Source organism: Hoplias malabaricus, chromosome 14, assembly GCF_029633855.1.
Source record: "Hoplias malabaricus isolate fHopMal1 chromosome 14, fHopMal1.hap1, whole genome shotgun sequence".
Taxonomy (NCBI): domain Eukaryota; kingdom Metazoa; phylum Chordata; class Actinopteri; order Characiformes; family Erythrinidae; genus Hoplias; species Hoplias malabaricus.
Genome location: NC_089813.1, coordinates 32,503,263 through 32,529,825, shown reverse-complemented (window position 1 = coordinate 32,529,825; position 26,563 = coordinate 32,503,263). Strand labels below are relative to the sequence as shown.

The window sequence follows — 26,563 nt, the reverse complement described above, 5'->3', positions numbered from 1 at the left end:
AATGGGGCATGTGGAGGAAATGGGAAATATTAATAGGTGGGGAGTAGTTCAAACGTAGTTTAAATGACTTTAAATGTAAAATTTTGAAATTTGTAAAAAAAAAAGTCAAAATTTGTAAAAAAAAATGACCTCAGAGAGAGAGAGAGAGAGAGAGAGAGAGAGAGAGAGAGAGAGAGAGAGAGAGAGAGTTTAATTTTGTTACATCAACTGCAGTTCTACTATGCAGTACCTAAAATAATTTTGTAGCTGATATTTTGTACTTGCCCAAGGGCACTTTTAGATTTATTTGCCTCATGATTGGTTTGCAATTCACCAAATTACTCATTCACATTTCACAAAAAGGCCACTATTCAGTGCTTCATGTAAATGACACCATGTGTCCTTGTTCATTCGCTTTATATAAGATATTTAGAGTGTCTGTAGGTTAAAATTTTACAGAAAGAAGATATATATATATATATATATATATACAGAAGAGAAAGGGTTGAGTTACACAACAGTAATTTTACCAAAATATTATGTCATTGTTTCATTGTGTACATTCATTACATTCATGTTATTAATTTCATAAAGACTTAGTCTCATATAAGATAAATAATAAAAAGCACAAATAAAGGAAAAAAAATTAACATGTTATTTCTTTTTGGCATAAGACACAGGAATCCATTATCAACAGCCGTGGATTCACTATGCCTGATAATGCGAAAATGAACACAAAAGTTTGGCAGCACTGTTGTTTTTCTAAGAGTACACATTTCTAAACAAAATTTATTATGCCTACGTCATATATTTTCCTGCCTTGCACCAAAATATTCTTGGTATGCTCTGAAACCACCATAACCCTGATCTGTAGCAGCTATAGACAGGTGAATAAAATAAAGATTGTTACATTTTAATTTTCACACAGAAAATCAACGAATTCTGACAAGTTTTGTCGACATGTTTGCCACATAGCCCTCTGCATATGTGCTCTCTATCCAGTAACATTAAGTGGATGTAAAGTAGGTATAAGTTCTGTAGTATTAAGGGGTCTGGCCCAGTCTGGGTAGGTGTGTAAGCTGAACATGTTAAGCCCCCATGTGTTCATGGCCAGAGACACACACACAATGCCCAGAATGTTCATCATAAAACCAGTCTTCACCTGTAAAAACAGCAACATGAGATGTTTATCAGAGCTGCAGCGGCCTCCCAAGTACTACAACTGCATTTGCAAACAGCAGGAAAACAAACAGCAACAATTCTCTATTGACAATGGACATGGACCAAGGTTTTTCTTCATTAACAATAACTGTATTTGAAGATTTTCTAGAATTGCTAGAATGACTAATGAGAAATTGTTGAATGAGATGACGGAGAAATGAAAAATGAAAACTGTATGTATTTCCTTATATAAAGGTTCTAAGGATGTGAGTGCATTCAGAATACGAAGAGTTTACTTTAATGTACAAGGACACTGTATGGACTAGATACTGGATAGACATTCTGTAGAGCATGTATATTCTCCATAGAAAAGAAGAAGCCTAAGGTCACCATGCTGCTTAGTGTGGGCTCTGTATAAAGCCCCACATAGTTGGTCTTTGAAGGAATGGAACCACTTTTTCTGCATGTTGGAGCTCCATCCAGAACCTTTGGGATGATTATGAGTGCTATTTCCTATCCATAAATAATCCAAAATCACACCTCCCTAATATTTTTGTGGCTGAATGCCTTAATATCATCACATTAATTCCTAGTCTGTTAGTCCATTCTAATTATTATAATTAGTCTTATAATAATAAGTCTTAACCTTCCCAAAAGTTTTAAAGCTGTTACTGCAGCAATATATCTGGTCTAAATGCTATAAATGAAACATGAACTAATGGCCAAAATGTGAAAACTAGCATTAAGCAAAGGTCAGCATAATCTTAATTGTATTAGGTTGTTGTTTTGCTACTCACCATGTCTTTAACCATCAGGTGACCAGAAGCGAAGGCAATAGAGTTAGGTGGAGTTGACACAGGAAGCATAAATGCATATGAGCAGCCGACCGTCGCAGGTATCATGAAATACAGAGGGTTCACTTTCACACGAATGGCCTGGAAAGAACCAAAACAGGAATTGAAAATGGAACCCACAAAACTGGCTCCTCAAGGGTTGTTTAGGAAAGCCAGTGGATTTATAGAACCATGACTCAGAGAACTCAGAGAACCACCTGAATACTTCAGGAAAAACTGGGCTTGTAAAGATAATCAGTTTAATAGAGGTATACATGGTCTACCTTCATCAAAAGTCCTAATAAAGCAGTGAAATTTCTTTTTATATGTGATATAAAACAACACCCCCCCTCTCAATCCCCTCCAGGGACATGAATCACTTAAGATCATATAGGTCAGAGAGCTTTCAGATTGAGGTGTTCTCAGGGTGAGACACAGACCACACCTGGTGTTGTAAAACCATTACATTTTTCTTTTTTGTTTAACTTATAATGTCTCTTTAAAACTAAGATATGTAGAATGTAACCTTTCAGAGATTATAAAATATTAATCACAAATTCAACAAGCTGAACCAAGGCTCTTTCTGTAGTGTAAGCATTATCACCAGAAATTTATTGCTAACTTATTTTAACATTGCATTTAATTAGTTTCACTTTAATTAAACACAGATAATGCTAATATCAACACATAACGGAGGTGTATTCAGTAAATTGACCTAAGCAATGATTGCAGCTATAGTCTGAGTTCTGACTAACCAGTTCAGCGATGACGGGGAGAAAAATGATGATGGTGGCTGTATTGCTGGCAAACTCAGTGAAGCAGGCAATGAAGGCTGTGATGAGAATCACAGCCACAGCAGGAGGAACCTGAGCAAGTGGTTGTAAATGCCCCCCGATCCAGGCAGCTAGACCAGACTCCTGAAGAAAAATATACAAAACAGACTGAACTGAGCAGAATGAAACTTAGCAGAAATCAGCTGGATTGAATAATTATGAAAACAGGTAGGATGATATCTATTTTTTAAATAATGGTAACTGCTAGTTTTAGACTGGACTAGTATTTAAAGCTGTTAAATTGCTGTTTAGACTGTTAATGTTGTTTAACGCTCTTATTATGTCTTATGTATAAATTTACATTGTGTGCATGTATAACTCAAACACTCTCATCAAGTTTTATATATCAATAATTAAATATATATTATAATTCAAGAAATGTATACATAAACCATAATTACATTATTAAACAGGCCACCTGACCACCACTAACACCCTGTCCATCCAACTGTGTAATTAGATTCAATGCCAACACACGCAAACACAACATATGTGATATGGTCTGTACGCACATGATGCTTTACTATGGACTGTTTCTTTGCAATAGAACTATTTAGATGGATGCCTTATTGTGCCTTTACTATACATGTTATGTATTTATGTTTGTTTTTATGTTATGTTTTTCAGTATTCGTACTTTTATATTTAATCATTATACAGCCAAAATGGAAGGACTAAAGGATAAGAAGCTCATTGTGCAGTGTAACTGTGGTTGACTGCACACACGACAATAAAGCTCTTGTATTTTGAATCTTGAATTTACCAACTCACTGTGTGAGACCTGATCACACTGAAGACCACACATCTCACAGGGTGGGGCAGGGTGGCTGACCTGACCACATTCCATTCACACGCATGTGCTGTTTGAATTTACACTTTGCTTTAAGATTCTTTTCCCATATAGAGATTGTATTTTACAGACAGATTGTTAAGAGGACCAGAAAGGTAGAAAGAGCGGGTCAGCGTACCTCACAGCCTTTAGCCATAGCGAAGCCTCCACCCAACAGAAGGATGATGTTCCAGGGCACACATTCCTGAACTCTTTTCCATGATAGCAGAGGCACATAGGGAGTGGTAGTAGCTGTAGGGAAAAGTGGTGGGGAAAAAAATAGAATTAGGTTTCGTATTGAGCCCCTCAAATATACTAACTCTGTAATGGGCATTGTCATTTTTACAAAATAAAATCAATTTAGAAGGATGTACAGTTTATTTTGGGGTGCTGAGATATCAAAACAGAAAAATAAATAGATTCTATTTTAGGTTCAACAGATAGATGCAATATTCTGGAGCGGTTGCACGGTTGAGCCTGAGTTCACTAGACACAGCACCAAGTGTCATCCAGAGAGGTATAAAGCCCCACCAGTGGGTTGTGGAGTAACATTAACCACCGTTAAAAATCATTAAGAAATATCTATTCATACTAAATCAGTATGACCTCCCAAATGCTCTGGTGGCATTATGCAATGAAATCCTCACAACAGTGTCCTGACATCTATTGCTAAACCTTCCCAGATTAGAAACAGAAATGTTAGCAAAAGGGGCAAAAAATGTCCTTAATGTCAGAAGAAACATGAGTTACTTCTGGACATTTACCATGTTTATGATTTTAAGGATTTTAGTCCCACAATCATAAGTAAATAACAAAGGTCACTTGTTTGTCTGTAAAGTGTTATGCAACATTTGCCGTAGCATAGCATCTGAAGCTAACTCAGAAATAGATTTACAGAAAATCTTTTTAAAAAATAACTAGGAAGTCTGTTTAACACTATGAAATATTGGGACGCATTTTTGCGAGATTACAGTAATCTGTAAGAACAGAGGAACTACAGTGTGAGCTTTCAGCAGGACGCTCTAAGCTAAATCATTAACATTCCTCACCTTATTTACTGAGCCCCATAACACTGCCCTGCAACAGCACATTTAAACAACCTCCAGAAACATCCCCAAGACAACCTGTTTAGCCCCTGCTCTAGGCTGCGATTCATTGTGGAAAAGTACTGAGTTAGCAGTGACCTGGACCTTTTCAAAGCTGGATTTTAAAGGAGCAATCAATTGTCTTTACCTCCATAAAATTAGCAATCAGTATTGAACTTTATAGATAATGAATGAAATGAGTATTGAATCTTCTAGTTGTTGTTCTAGATTATGATTTACAGACAGACAACACTTGGCATTTGCAGTTGCTCCAGAGCTCCATGTTTTACCTAAAGTGCTTCTTTTCAGATTTTACAAGCTGTGTGGACAAGTGATCATGTGTCCAAAAGGGGTGAATTTTAAGTAGCTGATTTCACTAATTATAATGTTTATCTATGTATCTTAATAATAAACTGAGCTAGATTTCAGCAATTTCAGTGAATAACAGACCTCGAGGGTTGAACCACCACTGTAATGAGGGACACTGGGAGGGAAAGAAGAAGAGGATGGAGATAATGATGACTCCAGTGACGGCATCTGACACGTACCTGCATCCACAACACAGCCAAGAGGAGTAAAACAATTGAGGAGAGAAAATAAACAATAATAAACAATATGATTTACATTTGTTATTCGAGCCCCTGCTGAATGTCTGCAAGTCGATCAGTAAGTGAACACTGTTCTCACACTCCGTTTTGCAGTCCACCTTCATTATCCAATATTGAAGCTATTATCTTTCATGTTTTCCAGCTCAGGCCTCATGGGCTGATGATGCTCCAAGTTAATGCTTGAGGGAGTAGATTTAGCTATTCATATTAGTCACTGTATTAGTCATACTGAATCAGGATTCTTTGAAAATGTGGTAATCAACAGCCTCTGCCTTTGTCCAGAAGTTTTTTTTCTTCAAAGTAAGCTCATTAGGGTGTGTGTTGTGTTTCAGTGTTATTGCAGCTGAGGATCTTGCTGGGCCAGTGCAAGTTCAAGTTCAAGTTCTCCCACACTCTCTCTTTCTCACTCTCCCTGTGTGTGTGTGTGTGTGTGTGTGTGTGTGTGTGTGTGCATTTAGTACTCTTCTAACAAGTCACTTCAATAGCACTGTATTTACACCTACTCTATGAACACGAGAAGGGGCTCTGCTGAAGAATAAGTATGGCTATGAGTGATTTCTGTGGCACATTTTTTTCTGAGCTGAACACATCTGTTTAGTGGCAATACACATTATTTAGAAAAGCACAGTATAAATTTATATTTCTTTCTTTTAATTCATCATAATAAGTATCATTAAAGTCTGTAATTATATATCAGATTACACTAATTTATATTATAGGTCATTACATTATTACAAATTATACTCATTAGATGAGTGTCATAATTGCATTTATTTGTTTTTTGAAGGCCTATTTATACTGAAGCTCATATTTCTCTGAATATTATGATGATCAGTAATAATAAGGTAAGTAAGCTTCTCAGCTCCTCACAATGCAAACATCACATTACCACCTTTTATATATAACAATCTGACATTTTGTATAAGTATAATGTATAATCCTCGTGCTTGCTCATCCTAGAGCTAGCATCACCACAAACAAACAGTTAATTTGCTGTGTTAAATCTGTGAAGTTTTCTATTTCTCCCTCTCTCTGATGTAGTCTTCTCTCAGGGTGAATCAGGCAGAGTTAAAGCATGGACAGACACCCTGTGGTCACAGAAATGTCAGTTTATTGGAGACTCTGAAACTGAGAGCTTGGCCGGATCCCTGCACATCGCTGTCTCTGTGCATTAGAGTGATGAGGAGAAGAGGAGCCGAGGAGACATTAGTGATGACACTGACACACTCTGATACATTTTCAGTCCTTCCCTGACTGACACCTTCCTTTACTCTCTGTATCTGTTTCCACATTCATTTTATGAAAATTGTAACCATAGCAAGTTCTGAAAGGAAATGTGTAATCAACACTGGGTTGTCAAGTTTGGTGGAGGGAAACCATCATGAAGTAAATGAATGCAATTAGAGCTACTCTATATGGAATTAAATGGGACAACTATCATCATATGAAGGGACAGCTCATGGCCCATGGCTGTGGAATTGGCAGGTATGATTGTCAGGTGTTCAAATACTTTATGCACATAATGTAACATGTTGGTAAGGTCCAAGAAAATGTGTATGTTTATCCTGCACAAATACAACAATGCATTAAAATATAATGGGGAGAATCTATATTAAAGCAGTAACCATATTCACATTTTAATAAATGTCTTTTTGGAAACTAAGCACAAATAAACTAGGACTAAATGTCAGCCCGCCAGTAAACATCATGGTAAGAATAAGCACAATAGACAAAATTCGAGGAAATAAGACATTTGCTTTATAACCTGCTTTTTTCAAATGGAAAGGTCACTAAAGATACTTTAATTTAATAACAAAACTGAAAGCTGGTTATTTGCTAATGGAAATACTCAGTTTGCTTCAGTGCTTCAGCTGCTGTTTTTAGCCTCCATCACCTTGCCATTAAAAACACCTTTTTTTTTACTTGAAGAGGTGACTCAATTATTAAATCTCTCCAGCTTCTTCTTCCCTATTTAATCACACATGCAACTAGGCAATTGCACATGTGTGTGTGAAACAAATATAGAGACGGAGTGGCTGTAAGTCATGTTTATCTGGGTTTAAAGTTCTGAAGTATGTTTGACTTGGATTTTATGGCCTGTTGTCAATATAGCAAACCAGTTTTACACCGTCCACAGTCCAGAGAAGTGTTGGTAGCTCTGTATGGCATCAAAATAGGTTCTATTTTGAGTTTAATATTCTTGAAGAATTTGTTTTTGCTTTCATTCTACCTTTTCTCAGTTGCGCTTCTCTTTTTTATTATTTTCATTTTCTGAGCAGTCTTATTGGTTGAGAATATCTACCTTAATCTCATCATAAACCATTTATTGTAATAATGTCCTTAAAGTCCCCCTTAAGTTGAATTATACACATAAAAACTCATCACTCTTCATTATATTTAGATATATACAAGTTATTTTCAGGACTAAAACCTCTAATGTCTTTAAATCAGTTTAAATATATTTCCTTTATGTTAATTCAGTGTGACTGGAGATACAGATTCAATTCACTTATTCTCTCCTCTATCTCCAAACACCTCTCCACCACTGACCTCCAGCTTGAAAGTTAATAGGATTTTTTTTAGGTTTATGATGTAAGAAACCCTTGCTGCCTGAATCTTTGGAGCTTGGCAGTTTCAAAGCAGACATGCTCAGCTATGGCACTGACTGCTTTTTTCACTAATAATATGTCTTTAGGCATTTAATAATAGTACTGTTAACAAGGCTAAGAACTTGATTTTCACTGGAGCGTAAGGGTAAGTTTAAGGTCACCATGCCCCCAGTGTAAAATGTAGATTAGAAGGGTATTAAGCCCTTTAAACCATGGCTCTGGAGCACTGGAACTGTCTTTTCTGGGAGGCTGGGAAAAAAAACATCTTTGGGATTGACATTGGTGAGGTTTAATGCTGACTACACCTACATTTCAGAAGTAACATATGTGCAGTTGTCCACCAACATATGGCTTGGTCATTTTGAAATAATCTCATCACATACTCAAAGTGAGTATATTGTAATTATAAAGACTGCTGAACAGGAGGAGAGCAGAAATGTGAATTTATAGAATTGTGGCTGTTTATTTTCCTTTCTGTATCCCAAGAAGAGCCCCTCAAGCTTTAAATTTAAAACTGATAATTGCAAACTCAAAAGGCCTGATAAATGCAAACGCAATGGGTAAAATGTAATATTCTTTTGTGACATTTATGAAGTTTTTACAAACCACTTTAAGTAAGAATGTTAACTGTGTTACATTTGCCACATAGAACAAGAAGTGGTAATGGAGGTTTATCATGAACATACTTGAAAAATGGATCTGTACTGGGATTTCTTACCCTTTGTTGAAGAATACGGACCATCCAGTGACAAATTTGGGGTCCCTGGTGAAAAGGAGGATGGCGAATAGAATGAAAAAGAATGAGATCGATACCTCTGCAAAGCTGTAGATAAGAGGAGAAGAAATAATGGGTGGGGGGAAAGTCTGCATCAGTTCAGTAGAAAAGCAAGCATCAAGGGACAATGCTCAAACAATAGAAAAACCAAGTTTCCTGAAATGGTGGGAGCCTACAGCAGTGTAGGCCAAATTTCACTTCATTCTCAGTGTATTGTTCATCACACTGCAAAAGTTTGCTTTTTGGAACTTTCTGGAATATATGTTGGCTACAGTGGGGCAAAGGCATTTGCAGATTTCTGAACACTGATGTTCTGATTGCATATTCATACCAAATATGCATTACATATCTGTTTTCTATGTAAAATAATAGAACAATATGTAATGTTGTAAATTATATCAATTCAATTTGTAGCATCATATTTGCAATATGTTATGTTCTACATAATTTGCAGCTCGCAGTAGAAACATTAAATATACAGACAATACTCTAAAATTCTTCCAGGCTTACTTGATGGGTCCAAGCTTTTTGTAGTCCTCATCAATGACCGCTCTAGCCTTGGCCTCTGCAGCTGCACGGTCATCCTGTTTGTTTATACACAGTCTAAACACACACATAGTGACAGTGGATGGAATAATTGAGTGCACATTCTACATACCAACACAGGTTTATGTGGATGTACATTTACAGTAGATTGTTATTTGTGTGTACCGTGTGTTAAGTCCTCCATAGAGAAAGGAAATCCAGATCCATGAAACAAAAAGGAACACAATCATGAGCGGGAAAGCGAAGACAAACCATGATCCGAAATTGATCAAGTCACACTCTGGAAAATAACTGCAAAACACACATAGTTCAGTCTAAACATGTTTAAGGATATTGTAAACCTATGTACATATACTTATGAAAATGTATATTATATATTATATATATTAAATACAAACACACACACACACACACACACACACACACACACACACACACACACACAAGATTGTCATAGAAATCCAGTGCTTTGTGTATAATGAATATCCCCTTCAATTTCTCACTAGTCCTTTATATTCAGTCCTTTTAAAAAACTTGCTTTAAATGGAACAAAGTACACTGCAAGTGTTTGTTCATGTGAAGAGTGAGAGTGGTTTGTCTGGAACTAGACCAAGATCACTGAACTAATTATTTGCCCAGTGTTAATGGGGAATATTATACATCTTACTGGGGTCATTGGGATCAAAATGTAGAACACCAGTCAGTAGAACCGCAACTGTGTTTGGTGGACTGGTCATGTCCCTCCTCCTGGAAATCTATAAACACGAACCATGTGGCTTGCATTTCTTTGAAAAAAACGGACTCTGGGCCATCATTGTAATAACCCCTCTGACATTTCAGCACCATCCTGATTAGTCACCAAATAGATGATAAGGTTCATGATCAGTACAAGTGACCTTACACATTACTGTTGTACAGTTAGTCTGTCATGCTGTTTGTAAGAAACCAATGGTACACTCTGTTCTTCAGGTTCTGGAAGCAGCAAATATGAGACAATTTATTTCTAGAAAACAGTCAAATCTAACTGGACTAAATAATCATATAAAACTACAATAATCACTGTTTTGAACACAGACCCTAAATGCCCCTATACAAATTGGTTTGCTGAAAACTAGCAACTGATTTCTCTCGGTTAGTGCTCAATGAATGCTAATAAATGCTGATCAAACTCCAAAAGCCAATGCTCACATCCATTGCACTATGAGGATATGACTGCTAGCGTATTTAAAGGAATACTGCAGAAACTTTCACTCTAATTGCTATCTGCCATATCTCTGCAGTGGATTACCAAGAACAATTATTTACATGGATTTCCCTGTACTTTAAAAAAATCCTCAAAAGCTTGTTAAAAATCCCTCACACATTACAGAAGTCTGTGGACAGTTGTTTTGTTAAATCTATATGATAATCACAAAATGTAATGCTATTGAATATAACTATAATAGAAAATAATATAATTATTTATTTATATATATATATATGTATATGTTATATTTCTTGTAATTCATTGATATAAAAATCAGTATAAAGTATAAGACTATATAAAATGCAGAAGTGACGGGAAGTCCTTTGTACTGTTTAACTCTAGTGTTCGACAGTGTTCGATTAAACTTTTCAGTGTTAGCTTTTGATTTTATGTTTTCTTTAATTAATTTTATTTAGTTTACTTTGTCTTGTGAATGAGCAGTCCTCAAAGCATGTCCCTGCTAGTTGTACTGTTATGTGCATGTATGTGACAATACATTTTGATATGATTTCATCTGCAGCAATGAGTTTACACTACAAATAGAGCAGAAAAGATTAGGAAAAAACTCTAATAGTCCTTTAATTTCCTCATCCCAAACGTACACCACCAGTCAAACTAACCTCTTCAGCTGCCCAACAAGAATGAGGTTGGGAGCAGTTCCTGTAAGGGTGGCGGTTCCCCCAATACTGGCAGCGTAGGGAATACAGATGAGGAATCCTTTCCACACTTTAAGCTGATATTCTGCTTCTTTCCTCACCTCCTCTGGACTCTTCTGATCTCTGTCGATTCCATCAGCCCTGACAGGTCAGTACATGGACACTTTATCAATAAATTACAGTATATTTACGACATGTGGCTTGTGGTGTTATATAGAGAAACTCGCAAACTCACACATTAGACACAGGTCCTGATTGCAATTCTTGGCATAATATTTAACACAGATGATGCAACGTGTTATGCAATTATGTCAACAAAAACTTGGATCATTGGCAGCATCTGTACTACATTCACAGTCACTGACTGACAGATAGCAATTTTGATCTGAGGTTCTGACTTGACTAGAATCCATAGTATTAGAGTCACTATTCACAGAGCAGTCTTCCTAGATAACATCCTAGATTGATTCAGGGGTTTATCAGCAGTGTCTTGCACACTCTTACCTGTCTTCTCTGGTCAGTGTGTGCTTCTCTGAGGGCAGCACATGAAGCTTCACCTGAGACTGACCTGCAAAATAACACAAGATAAAGTTTTACTGGTCTTTTTGTGTCCTCAAATATGTTGAGGTTTTAGGTTTATGTCCAATAATGTTTATACTTAAAAGTTAAATAATAATAATACTTAATAATAAAATGCAAGTGGAATGATAAATGATTAATGATACATAACATGTCTGAATCATAATACCAATGCTATATTATGATTCACACCACCTTTAATAGAGAAATGAAAACATTTAAAAATTTGTCATTACACATGTGTATTTTCTTATTAGAAAATTAAAAGTGAAGGGCAAAAATATCATAACAGGATAATTAAAGGCATTTTCAAAATATTTTGACCCAAACACAATACAATATTAGAGTCATGATTAAAACAACCATTAAACATGTCCTAGATCCAATTACTAAAACCAACATTGTTTACATTAACAAGTTACAATTAGTTTACATTAACAAACACACTGTATAAACTAAAATACATGTTTAAATAAACTACATGTTAAAATCTGATATAATTCTAGCATTGCATCAGAGTACGGTGTCTATAAATATTTCAGGATACAACAAAGTAGAGATTGCATGTAGAATAATCCACTGACTTATGGCAAGGGACTCCACAAATCAAATAAAAAATTATTCACATATATAGAGAAAACTGATCTCCGAAGTCAGTGGGGATAGTCTTCCATGGTTTTGAAATCTGCTGTAAACAGTTCCAATTTGATTTATGTTTGGCCCTAGGAACAGTTTATTGCTCCTGGTTTAAAGACCGTTGAATGTTCACCTTAATAACAAGACGTAAGAGCTCAGTAATGCATTCTGGGACTAAATGAGCATTAGAATGCGTGGATCACAAGCAGCCAACAGATATTTTGAATAAATTGCAGGTGACTCAGGCTGGTGAACATTTATGACAATAGTCCATATAGGAGGAAACAAAGGCATACAATGTTTCATAAAAAATTTTAACTTAAAAAGACACGATGCGCATTGCGAAACTTGCTGGAGGGGAGTCAAAATTCACATTGATTTCTCAACAAAAGGGCTTAACTTTTAACCCCACACAATCAAGAAATAACAGTACATTTATGGATCTCCTGAACCATGTTTAGAACTTATGTTTTGTCTTTGTTCAACCTGACGAAGTTACAAGGCATCCACATTTTATTGGCCGTCCGATCACTAAAGCCATATATCTGGCTTATCATCATGAAAATGAAAAGTAACATTAAAAATTTGAATAAGATTGTCTTATAAGCATGCTCTAAAAGAGAGATGCATCATGTGCTCCAGGGTCTACAGATGATAACATTTTTAAAAAGACAGGGGAAAACTGCAAACTATTTCCTAATCTGTTAAAAAGGCCAGCCTGGGCACAGTATATTCTCAAATATCCATCCATCCATTATCTGTAACCGCTTATCCAATTTAGGGTCGCGGGGGGTCCAGAGCCTACCTGGAATCATCGGGCGCAAGGCGGGAATACACCCTGGAGGGGGCGCCAGTCCTTCACAGGGCAACACAGACACACATTCACTCACACACTCACACCTACGGACACTTTCGAGTCACCAATCCACCTGCAACGTGTGTTTTTGGACTGTGGGAGGAAACCGGAGCACCCGGAGGAAACCCACGCGGACACGGGGAGAACACACCAACTCCTCACAGACAGTCACCCGGAGCGGGAATCGAACCCACAACCTCCAGGCCCCTGGAGCTGTGTGAAATATGCACATTGTTATACACATAAAAAGATCTGAATGTTGGCAATAGTGTTTTTCCAGAAACACTGTTTGGAGATACATCAAAGCTCATGTGACATGAATCTTTTAATGTGTAATACTACAGAACTGTGTCAGTACTGAGGACAATGTGACTGCAAGCTCATTGCTCAAAGTTCACAAACTGGTTTATGTATTATTTCACCATGTCTGAGGGTCTCTGGAATTGTTGCTTACTGTTTGACTCGAAATCAACAAAACATTCTTCATGGCAAAGGAACAAACCCATTAAATGAATGCCATTTTGGTTTTTAGAAAGCTATTAATGAACAAATTTGCTGACGATATTATGATGCTAGTTTTTTTTGTTTGTTTGTTTTTTGTTTGTTTGTGACAGTCAAAAACAACAATTTACTAACAATTTACTAACAACTTTTTTGAGGAAAATTTGTGTTAGTAAGCTATCTGGCTAATATGCAAGTAATACAAATTACCTTACATTATGTTACAGGTAACAATGTCCACAACAATGATCCACATTCTGGCTGCCTGTTGTAGTAGCTAGCCATAAAAGCTAGAAAAAAATTAAACTGAGCTAGAAAAATTAAACTCAGCCCCACTTTTGAGTCTATTCAGGTCTCAGAGTTCTTGTTATGTTTCAAAACCTATTCAAATTTAAACCTTGTTTAGTAAGGACCCTGTCACACTATATTTTGGTTTACCAGCTCTTTTCAGTGGAAATTCTGCATTTCTTTGATTTGAAAATGGATGACTGAAAAATGTAGACTGAGTTTGCTGTTCTGATATCTCCATGCTCTTGTATTATGTGCCTGAAAAACATGCAAGATCCTCTTTTAGTGGTGGCACATGTACGTATGAAAGACGTGACATGGCCAAAAACCTTTTGCCTTAAAAAATTAAGGTTATACAATCACATTTATGTTCTCTATAAAAGGAAACTGTATGAAGTCTAATGGGTGAAATAACTCAAATAAAACTCAAATGTTCACAAATACTAGCAATACTATAGAAACATATGTGTAATATTACCTGTTATTTCAGACACCTAAAATAGTTTTATTCATAGGCAAAAGGAAAACAATGCACTGTAAGAATGTTATGAGATGAATGAGAAAAATATTGATCTCATAAATATGTGAGTGAGAATATCTCTCCTGAAAACCTTAATCCCATATGTGCGAAAGCTTGTTATTCAGTAATTATACTGAATGCAAATTGAACTGTGGACCTCATGTCAAAAAAAAAAAAAAACACAATCATAATAATGTTTTCCCGACCATACAATGGTTTAAATTAGCTTTAATGCCTTGTATGCAAGTTCCCCAGAGCTCTAATTAAATGACATTTTGTTGAATTTCTAAGTACAAATAAGCTTAATCATCCACTTCATTAATTCATTCATTCATTCATTCATTGTCTGTAACCACTTATCCAGTTCAGGGTCACAGTGGGTCCGGAGTCTACCTGGAATCATTGGGCGCAAGGCGGGAACACCCCTGGAGGAGACGCCAGTCCTTCACAGGGCAACACACACTTACACATTCACTCATACACTCACACCTATGGACCCTTTTGAATCACCAATCCACCAATCCTCCAGGAAACTGAAGCACCCGGAGGAAACCCATGCGGACACAGGGAGAACACATCAAACTCCTCACAGACAGTCACCTGGAGCGGGACTCAAACCCACCACCTCCAGGTCCCTGGAGCTGTGTGACTGAGACACTATCTGCTGTGTCACTGTGCCAACCTCATCCACTTCAACCTATCCAATTTCTATTTATTTGCAGAATTTAACATAATAGAGAAAAACTAAACAAAATATCTACAAAATGACTTTTAATGAAGCCACATTTATCCAAAATATGAAAGGTATGTATAGTGTTGTATCCTGGCCAGTAAGTGTGAATTCATTCATTCATACATTCATCTTCTGTATATACTTTGTTCTGTTCAGTGTCATGGTGGGTATGGAGCATACCCAAAGTCATTGGGAACATAGCAGGAACGGAACCTTGGCAACATTTAGGAAATTAACAATGTAAATTCACAAGGAGTGCCACAACTTTTGCACAGAACTCTACATCTGTGTCTGCACAAAAACACCCAGATCTATAAAGACAGAGCACAAAGACACACACCCACACATCTCTCACTCACCCTCTGGGTCTTCCTTGACTTTGCAGTTCTCTTTAAGGGTCTCCAGGTCACCGAACAGACTTTCAAGAATGGCATTAGCAATGGGCAGCATCATGGCCGTGGTGGCAGTGTTGCTCAGCCACATGGACAAGAAAGAAGATGTTATCATCATCCCAAGAATCAGCCTGGAAAAAGTAGACACCCATGTTTATCAGTGACTTATAATGGACATATAAGAACACAGCATAGAAAGAAATGAAGGACTGGAATATTTAGATATGTCGAAATGTTCTACACCAATCTCTGTTCCAGCATGGGCCGGTAGGGAACCTAAACGATTCTTCTATGGCATCGCTTAAATAATGGTTTGTGGAAATGTATACCCTTTCCCGTATTCTAAAATATTTCACTGGAAATAAAAAGATAAAAAAATAAATAAAATAAAACTAAGGATCCAACATAAATATTACTAAAAACATACGGTGAGTAAGTCAGGCTCTTAGTGTTTCTTAATGTTGTACACACCTTTAGAAGAATTTAAACTTCCCACCCTCATGTGTCAAGTATTGTACTGTGCAAAACCACAGCAGCATATTCACAATGGAATTCAATAAGAGTGAATTATAACTCCACTGACAAAGTGGTGTACCATAATATAAATGAATTATTACTGTATGATCACATCATCTGTCCAAACCTTTCCAAATGATTACGCAGTCAGCATGTGACCAGCAATATGTGTTAAGATCATAAATTTTCAAGGTTGACTGTTTACTTTTTTAATGTGCATTATTTAAAGACTTTGAAATTCAGAGCACAGTGCTCTGTCTAGTCACAGTGAATTCGAGTTGAAAAGCTCTGGCTTAAAGTCTGGATGGCAAGAGGTTTCTAAAGAGGTGCTTTGGTGGGCATGGCAACCAGGAGAGAGAAAATTCACTTTAAGCTGCAGTAGCATGAAATTCATTGCAATACCAATGTCAGATAAGGCAGAGAATGAAGGTGTAAACTTAAAGATCACTACACATTATTGTAGTGACTTGAGCTAAGGCACCTGAGGCCAAGGCATCATCCCTAAAAGGTTTTAATTTTTCAGTTTTTCCGTTGACTAAAAGATTTCAGATTACATCTTTCTCCTGAAGAGATTGGGCCATGGACTATAACCTTTTCACTAAAGAAACTGCTGAACAAGGACAGCATCCTCTAAGTCACATTGTGAAGTGTTCTACAGAGATTTCTACAGTACAGGTCTGTCCGAAGCTGACCTTCTCCCAAGGAATCACAAACTGCATCTCAGACAGGTTTAAATGCCATAGTTTTCTCAGTGCCTACTGACCAAGAGATGATCACAACTTAAATTGCTCATCTGCTTCAGTCTCTTCCAGCAAAACTCTCTCCATGATTTTGTATACATTAACACATTGCGACTACTACACCATCTGTTGTTAGTTCACCCATATTTCACATTCCAGTTCGTGAACTAAATTTGGAAACATTCAGCGCATTTCCACCGACATAAACCGGTTCATGACCCTGAAAATTCAGTCCCAGCTGGAACCAAAGAACAGTAGGTTCTTCAGTGCAAACTATGGCTGAATAAAAGGAAATAAAACAGGAACACACTCCATTTGTGTGTGTTTCTGGGGCTGTGTTTGGCATAACCCCACGTGCGTTGGCAAGATCCGCGACTCGGCGTTGGTTAATTCACATTCTCAACAGGACGGCTCAAAACTCTGCAACATTTACACATGTATTATATGTCACAGAGAGAGGAGGACTGCTAAATGTATCTTATTTCACATGAGTGTGTGTATTTGCCTGAAATATCGTAAAGGGAATTGGTGGGGAGACATTTTGTGGCGTAGTGTTTTTATAAACTATATATAGCTGCACACAGCCTCCTTAAAGTTCATGTGATTTAACCTGTTACGTTGAATAAATAAGTAATTGTAATTCTTCAAATCAACAAAATGTTCTTGATCTTCCTTGTTCTTTGGTGGTAGATCATCTAGTATTTATTTTGAAATAAACTGAACAAGAAAAACACAGAAGCCGGTGTTATATGTTATGAACAAAACTTTGTGCTCCTTTTGTCATTTTCCTGCACTCCATATTTTCTGTGCTTGCCTAGTTTCTTTTTTCCTTGTTTTGCTCGTTATGGTTTTAATTGTTTCAGGCAAAATTGAATACTGTATAAAGAGAAGACGGAATAAACATAAAATACAGTTTTTATTATTTTATTCATTAATGAAAAAAGTTACCCAACACCAATTACTTAATTACCAACACCAGATGCTTAACTGAATTGTGAGGGCAAAATTCCTTCAAATGAACATGACGGGATGTACTTCAGTTATAGAAAGTGTTTGGTTTTTAAATATAGGACAGCATTTTCTCACATTCTACTTGTCTTATTTTACATTATAAGTCAGCTGTTTTATTACAGACTTATATGAATGTTTACCTGCAAAGCCAGAGGGAATCTGAGCAACTTTCTGCCATAGGTTCCTGAACAATAACCCATGGTTTATTGGACATCTATCCATATAGGTCTAACGATTCTATATATACTTAAGTACTCTGAGAAAGAACTGAAAGTATTAGGCTGACATACGGAGGCCATATGAATGCCTCCATAATCAGCCCATTACAGCTATAAATAATATGTACAGACAACAGTACATTTTTTTAGACTGTCAATCTCACCAGGCTGGTTTCACTCCAACAATCTTAAGCACTTTGAGGGCAATGCGGCGATGCAGACCCCACTCCTCAATTGCAGACGCCATCACCAGCCCACTCAGGAACAAGAAATTGGTCTCCAAGAAGTACTGAGGGCACACCTTCTTGGAAGGCAGGATGCCCATGGTGGGGAAGAGACACACAGGTAGCATAGCTGTCACTGCCAGAGGAAGAGCTTCAGTACACCAGTACAGAGCCATCAGCAGAACCACATAAAGACATTTACCCTCCTAGAAGATACACAACAAAAAGATATGGGTGGTGTTAAGATTAGAAATGTGGACAGAATGAATTGAGAGACAGATGAATGGAAGAATGGCTAGATAGACTGATTGCTGGATGAATGGGTGGATGAATGAGCAGATGTATGTATTCATCTATTCGTGACTGAACGGTAGATGGAGGGTAAGGGTAAGTTTTATCTTAACTGCATCAAGGAATGAAACAAAATGCCACATGTCTAAGGTGTGTGTGTGTGTGTGTGTGTGTGGGGGGGGGGGTAATGTTAAAGTAGAGTGGGTGCAATTTTTGATTGTCACTCATAAGTCACACATTATTGACCCACAGCCAAGTCTGGTTACGTGGTGTCTGGTTACATGGTGTATCCATGTAATCCATGTGACTGGCTGGTCAATCAGGTAATGTGTGACTTATGGGTGACATGGGAAAACTGAACATATTTAACATTTAACGACAGTTTGGTATACACTAATCCTGATACATACATTTATAAGTCTTGTCTTTGGTAAAAATTTAAAAATCTTATGAGTACTTAATATTTAATCACATCTAAAATACAAAAAACAACATAAATATAAAAAATGATTTTATTGACTTTTCATGTCATGCATTCTTTGTGATGGTGTATAAACACATACACACACTTATAGTCCTTATAGACACTGACATGCCCAAACACACATGCCCAGAGTGATCCGCAACCATCCTCATGCTTGGAGAACGTCTCGGTGTTAAGTTCCTTGCTCATGGGAACCTCAGCCATTGAAGTTGAAGAAGTAGACAGTGCTGTTCTTTAACCAAAACCACCCACCTTTCTTCCCAAGTCTCCTTCTCTAACTTTTAGTCCATGACTACCCCCAGGTCACAGCTGACCTTTTAAAAGGGAAATATTGTGAATACCTCAATACTTTATTGCATTAGCAAATCCCTTTATGTCTCTGGAAGGCTGACTAAGTCAGAAAACAATGGATAAAACAAGACATTCTGGTATTGCTTAGGCAAAAATACAAGAGCACCAAGCAGAAATCACCAAAAAGAAAGCTTCTGCCTGTTCGTTTCTTGCTGTTGTTCTTTTGATCATTTAAATGAAGAAGGTGAGGGGCTGGACAGGGCTGTTTAGACACCACAACATAATGGTGTTGTGGTGGTTGATCCTTTAGTACTTCTGTTGTTTTGACAGAAGTACCAAAATATCAGATTTCCTTAAGACCCCAGGGAACTATGTTAACATGCATACAAAGGATAAAATATGTTATATTTAACTGTAAAAAAAAAAATGTGATCACCCCTGGGGAAATATAAAATTACTCTAATTTTGTTTTACAATTGATTTACTTTTTCTGAATTTAATAAAAAGTAAAATGCCAAGATTTTCAAATATTATACTTTATAATACTTTGTTTTCCTCTTTTCCAGATTGTTTAACTCAGCAAATAAATATAAATTGTGTAGTAAAACATACAGAAATTTCTGTAATGAAGTTTGTTTCCTGTACAGGTTGTTTAAGCATTTATATTCACTAAATCAGCAAATCAAATAAATTGTCCAGAGTTACTCAGACTGTGCACATGATTTTGTGTGCTCAATGGTTTAAATTTACTAATCTACAGTACTACTGAATTAACGACTGATGCCAAATTTTTGTCAAGACCTTTTAAATAAATGAACTGAAAAAAACAAAAACAAAAAAATAAAAACAAATACTAAAAAAATCTTTTGAGGCAATTAACCCTGTTAATGAATGTAAAACTGATCTCAAGACATCAAAGGCCATATGTAACTTCCTGCTTAGAGGTCCTTACTCACTCCAATCATTCATTCTATAAGCAACAAATACAAAATGAACACTTAATTAGGTTTTATCGGGAAGAAAATATGAAAGATGCCAAGGTGAACAGAACAAATTCATATTCATTATTATATGCATAAGCTTTGGTGGAATCTAAAAACGAAATTAAATTAAAGAACTAAAACTAATTATAATACAGTGCAATTAACCGTAATGGTAATAATGAATATTTATGACACAAATTTCAATTCCTAGTTGTATACAACAGTTTGAAAAACACTCTGGCTGTTGTACAGATTTTACTGATTTAAAAAATGAATCAAATTACAGGCCAGTAACTGTCCTGAATGAATAAAAAATAAATAGCAAGCGTGCGTTAAAAAGCCCTTGATTCTCGTGGGCGTGGAGCAACCCTGGAAACGTGTGTTTGATTACATCCTCAGTTGACTGACAGACCATAATGATTCAGATTAGCTTTGCTCTACAGATAAAACAGAAAAGGCTGAGGTAAGAAAACAATGGCATTGGTTGGTGAAGGTTGTGTGCCATTGGGATGTGCTGAGTACGTGTTGTTATCGATGTTGAGCTGCTGGCTGTAGAACGTAAGGCCATATCACTCATGCCCTCGCGCGCTGTTGTCTGGCGTTAAATACTTCGTGACACGGAGAATAAGTGCGCTCGTGAATGCAGCTTACCTTCGCCGGCAACACGAAGAGCAACGGCAACAGCAGTAGCGGCGCCATGAGCAGCACGAGCTGCTTGCGGACACTCCATAACTTCTTGAAAAACTTGACGAAGTCCATCACAGTTACTATTCTATCCTCTGGGGGAAAGGAAACGCGCTTTAAAGGATCCAGGCGCTTTTTTCCAGCTTTATCGCGTTTTCTTTGTTGATTTTTAGCGCGCCGGGAGAAGATTAACCATTGGTTTACAGGTTAACTCCTGGTGCGTAATCCACGACTTGAGTTTTCCTCTTTTTTAACTGTGGGCAAGATTCTAAGGTCCAAACAGACCACTCTAAGTGACCATAGATTCTCACCTGAGCCTGAGAAAGTAAGGATTCATTCATGTAGCTCTCCTTCGTTTAGGTTCTGCATTGGTGTCCAATCAGGGTGGGCCATAGGACTGATTGATGGTAAAGATTGCATAGACGAGAGAAAGTCATTGTTGAAGCCATGTCATCAGGTCTAACGCCTAAAAGTGGTCAGTGTGCATAAAATTCACACGGTTAGTTGGTGTTTCGTGTTTACATAAAAACCCTATTGATTCCCTTTTAATGGGAACATGGAACATTCACACAAACACAATGGAACATTCACAGAAACGCAACCGACCGCCAGACAGCCACAAAAGGGAAACAGGCATTCAAGCAGAGAAATATTCACACAATATAAGAAATGTGCTAATATACAGAGAAACAAACAAAAAGTATTGTATCCTAAGAATAAGTATGTGAGGGAGTTATAAGTGAGTTTCATGAAATGCCTCAGATCAAAATATGTATAAAAAATGTGAGATGAGATTTAATTCTGAAAGGTATTAAGTGTCCATTACAGTTTACAAAATTGTTTCTACTGATGATGCACCTCTATTCACACATACAAAAAATCAACAGTATGTATTGACCAGGGCCAAAAACATTTGCACATGATATCACATGTGTACTGTAGCACACATGCCCTCTGTCCCTGCCATAATCTCTGTGATGATTAGCTCAGTTTGTATTGAGTGCTACAGTGTGTGGTGATGAGACATGGGTTTTCACAGCCTCAGCAGCTCATTCGTTTCACCCAGGAGGATTTCAGCTCATAAACCCTTAACCACATTAAGAATAGAAGTTACTAATGGTCATTTGGGCTGACACCACAAGTAAAGTGGGCTGGCCCTTAACAGTGGCTGGAAGAGGATATTGAACCCTCAGCTTTCCCACTGATTGTTAGATATAAAATAAAAGAAATAAAAGAGATGAAACAGCTCCAAATACTGACTTGATTAAGTAGGTCGGTTTAGTAGAGATATAATGTGGATATATATTTGACATTCATCCTAAGGGTGGACCGTATTGTTATGGATATTATTCTGATCAGCAATAGGCTTCTCAGACTATTGTTTTTTTGGACATGAATGAAGTGTGTAATATTTATAGAGCAAACATTATTCTGGATATAATACAGGACTAATGTGAAATCCCTGGAGACAATCAATTCTTTGCTTGTCTGAGATGGTTTAAGCAGGTTTAGTTGGTCATACTGGTAGACCAACATACCAGTTTCTCATACAGAACATTTTTATTGGTGGTAGTTGGGTGGGGTGTGGGGGGTGCTTTAAAAACAAACAGTAATCTGTACCTTGAGATCTATATCAGAAAAAAAAAACAAAAAGAAAAAAAACACTATTATTCTCTACGATCAGGTATACGCCTTCAGCTGGAGGAAAGTGTGGAGAGTAAGACCTGTTTGAATTTGGATTGAAGGCGAATGCTCTCTATTTTGTATCTTAGCTGCATTACACCCTCTACAGGGCAATCAGTTAACACATTTCAGGGAATTTTAAGGCTGTGTTATTTTTAGTTTGACATAATATTTAGAGTATATATATATATTATTATTATTATTTTTATTTTTATTTTTTTTACCTAAATTTTGATTTCTAAACAGTATTTTTATCCTGGGTTTCTATGTAGAATTTACTGATTTTAAATAGTATTGATGTAATTAACATTGTAACATCTAAATCATAAATTAAATCATCTCATTAGCACATGTTTATTTATGTATTTATTGCAATATAGAAGAGCAAAACATTATTATTTATTGATATAACAGAAGCAGCCATTTTGTATATGAATTGTTAGATGTCAATATCAGCCCAGGATTCTCATATTGATGAAGCCTTTTTTAATTTTACTGAATTTCAGTACACATACTAGTGCAAAGAAAATGACATTTCTAGGTCTACCCTTACATTAAAACAGTTTATTTCTTATTTATGACTCTTAGCAACATGATGGAATATTATTGTTTCTTAATCATCTTTCATTCATTTTCGCAAATGTGATTGTTTATCCCCTGCTGTGTTATGGTGTGTGTTGCACAATTACACAGTTATGCAGTGTGTAATGAAACCTGATTTTACAGTGACATTATAAAATAAACCTAGGCTACATGTTAGGGTTAAACCAGTTACGTGATTTGATTTGGAATGATATAAGTACAGATGTGTTTTTAGTGTGTGTGTGTGTGTGTGTGTGTGTGTGTGTGTGTGTGTGTGTGTGCGTGCGTGTAAACGTATCTATCAGACCATGGTGTAGCACTGTATTAACATCTCCTTGACAACATATTCAGTAATCCTGCTAGTGGCAAATCATAACTGTGTTTGTGTGTTTGAACCCACACGAGGGTTCATATCATAGCAGGCCGATAAGTAGTGAAAAAATAGCCATTTATATTTTTAATTATCTTCAGGTCCTTTAACATCATTGTGCCTCCATAATTACTACTTTGCTTTAGTTGCTTGGTGATGAGAAAGAGAATTGGATACATTTCTAAGGCATCTCTCAGGAGAAACAGTTTCACTGTAGTTGCACATATGCAAAATCTCCTAAAAAAAGAACTTGATAAGAAGATAAAAGGTTTGAGTCAGATGAATGTCACATCTGGATGAGGACATGCTGATAATAATATGTACTTCAGATGGAGCCTATTAATAAGCCTCCTCATAATAGAGCTTTAGAAACAATTAAAGTAATGCTGAAATGTAAAAATGTAGTCATGTTTATACCTAAATTATGAATTAATTCATTCATTCATTGTCTGTAACTGCTTGTCCAGTTCAGTGTCGCGGTGGGTCTGGAGCCTAACCAGAATCACAGGGCGCAAGGTGGGATTATACCTAAATTAAGCTAATATAATGGATTTGTTAGGGATTATTTTTTACTTTGTAAATTTTTTTAATATAAAATGCGACCATTATGAGATGGGGACGTCTTTGTAAATCCTGAATGAGGCAGCATTTGGTCCATAAAGCAGGCTCCCCATAGAGGAGCAGTAATGTTTTATTATTATTATTAATATTATTGTTATTGTTGTTGTTATTATTATTGTTATAAAAAACAGCACAGATTATCAACAGCAAATATGAGTCACTATCCCACTTTTACCACCAACTATAGTGTAAATATTCATGTTTTTATGTCTTGTGATTATGATCTCAGGTTGATAATAGAATCTTATATTGATATCAAAAATAGACCCTTAAAGTGTCTAACAAATACGGTAGTCATGGCTGTATTTTAACATGTTTTCTAACTGTGATGCAGATTTTATTCTCAGAGGCACACATGAGAGAAACTATATGATCTGTTTGCAGTTTCATGTGACCCTTTTATTATACCCCTCAATCCCATCCCCCGTTCCCACCAACCATTCCCCACCTTACATGATACCGCTCCTCTCACACCTTTTTCTCCCCTTCCTTTTTCTTTCTTATCTCTTTCTTTCTTTGATCATCTTCCTCAATGCTCTTACCCCACCTCAAACTCCTCTTCTTCCTCCTATTCCCTTCGCCCATTTCTCCAATGTATATAAGGCCCTTAAAATATTTGGTGTTAGACTGACCACAGTCACAGACTGAACTGAGAACAGACTGGATTGGGTACAGAATGAACTGGCTATAGACTGAACTGGTGACAAACTGATGACCAAGCTGTGCCCGTGCTTTTCTGCATGCATGTGAGGAAACTTCTGAACCACAAGTTTCCAACCTTCAGATCATCCTGAGATAGAATGCAATCACCCAGTTGTACTCATACTTGATCCTGTGTATGTGTAAATAAACTCCAGTCAACGCCGAACTCCAGTCTCCTGACTATTCAGTGCCGAACTTGGTGCCATGACCCGGATGGCATACTGAATCCTTCTTGGTGAGTAACGTTATTACGAACTAAAGACAAATTCGGGCAGAACCTTCTCCTATGCAGAATAGGATATAAGGAATAAGAGTCATTAAAGGTATCCTGAAATTGTAACTGTGTTGTTACTGTTATCCCCTCAGGTGAGAGAAGACCAGTAGTTTGTAACTGTTGTTACTGTTATCCTCTCTATATGAGGGAAGACTGGTATTTTATAACTGTTTAGATTTTCTGATCAAAAGAGGCCTGTGTGTGTGTTTGCTGAAACACTAGCATTTCACTGGTAAAAAACATTTTTGTGGATGTCTTTATATATTCTGATTAGAGGAAACAGTACTTAAGATTACTGTTAGCTTAACTATTGAGGGAAGCTTTTGTTTTGTTTGTTTGTTTGCTTGTTTTTTTTGTGTTGCCTCACCATGACCTCAAATGGCCAAAATGCTCATAAATATTGTAAAGACTCCTAGAAACCTGTTAACTACAGAAACAGCACATTAGTTAAGGGTGGGACCGAAATGCCTCAGTGGACCGAATCAGATTTTGAAAAGGTAATTGACAGCATAGTCAATAAGCACATCAATGAGCAAAAGAGCAGTCAGTACTTTTTATCTAAAGGCTTTTCTGCAGACACAGAATGGAATCTTGAAGAATGTAGATCAGCTTTAGGATATGGTATCAAACATGACTCTGCTAAAGAGTACCTTTATGTCATTAAGCAGTACTGGAAGTACAAACTGAAGTCCATGGAACACAAGCTATTAGAATCTGAGGGGAAGACCTCTGAACTAGCTGATGAATGTAAAAAGCATAATGCACAGAAAACCTGTGAAAAACATCAGAGATCATTGAAATCCCTTGAACTGCAACATGCCAAATGTAAAAGTCAGTCTTGTCCTTCACCAATAGGCCTTCTACAAAAGACGTCTAGCTATTCAGATTTAATTATTCCAGCAACAGCCAGATTGTATCCACAATTGGCTGCAACCAGCATGGGTGAAGAGACTGGCTATTCTGATGGCAGTGACTTTTCATCTTCTGAGGAGGACTCTGAGCATGGGCCAATTAATAGCCATGGTAAAGTGACTGTCACAAGGAAAGCTCAAATGAGGCCAGTGACAATCACATCCTCTGAGGTACTTCACAAGAGAGGTGAAGTTAACAAAATGAGGCTAGACATTAGCCATGTTCCTTTAGATGCAGCAACCCTGGACAACCTGTCCAAGGAGTTTAAACCTCCAAAACATATAGGTCTTGAATTTATAGATCTCATGCAGAA

At 36.8% G+C, this 26,563-nt stretch overlaps 1 protein-coding gene across 2 annotated transcripts; it reads right to left on the bottom strand.

Annotated features, from left to right (window-relative positions):
• Positions 1 to 526: 526 nt before the first annotated feature.
• Positions 527 to 21,199, bottom strand: slc13a3 (solute carrier family 13 member 3). Of its 2 annotated transcripts, none has more exons than XM_066643694.1 (13): positions 21,074 to 21,199; positions 18,314 to 18,579; positions 15,632 to 15,795; positions 11,664 to 11,727; positions 11,124 to 11,300; positions 9,423 to 9,548; positions 9,222 to 9,314; positions 8,655 to 8,759; positions 5,170 to 5,267; positions 3,774 to 3,886; positions 2,729 to 2,890; positions 1,938 to 2,075; positions 527 to 1,141 (listed from the first exon to the last, which is right to left on the bottom strand). In XM_066643694.1, the coding sequence occupies exons 1-13, from the start codon at positions 21,179 to 21,181 to the stop codon at positions 974 to 976; spliced, it is 1,782 nt and encodes a 593-aa protein (XP_066499791.1). In that variant the 5' UTR covers positions 21,182 to 21,199; the 3' UTR covers positions 527 to 973. The 2 variants fall into 2 exon arrangements, with proteins under 2 accessions (XP_066499791.1, XP_066499792.1); XM_066643695.1 differs by having other exon boundaries at positions 11,124 to 11,282.
• Positions 21,200 to 26,563: the final 5,364 nt, after the last annotated feature.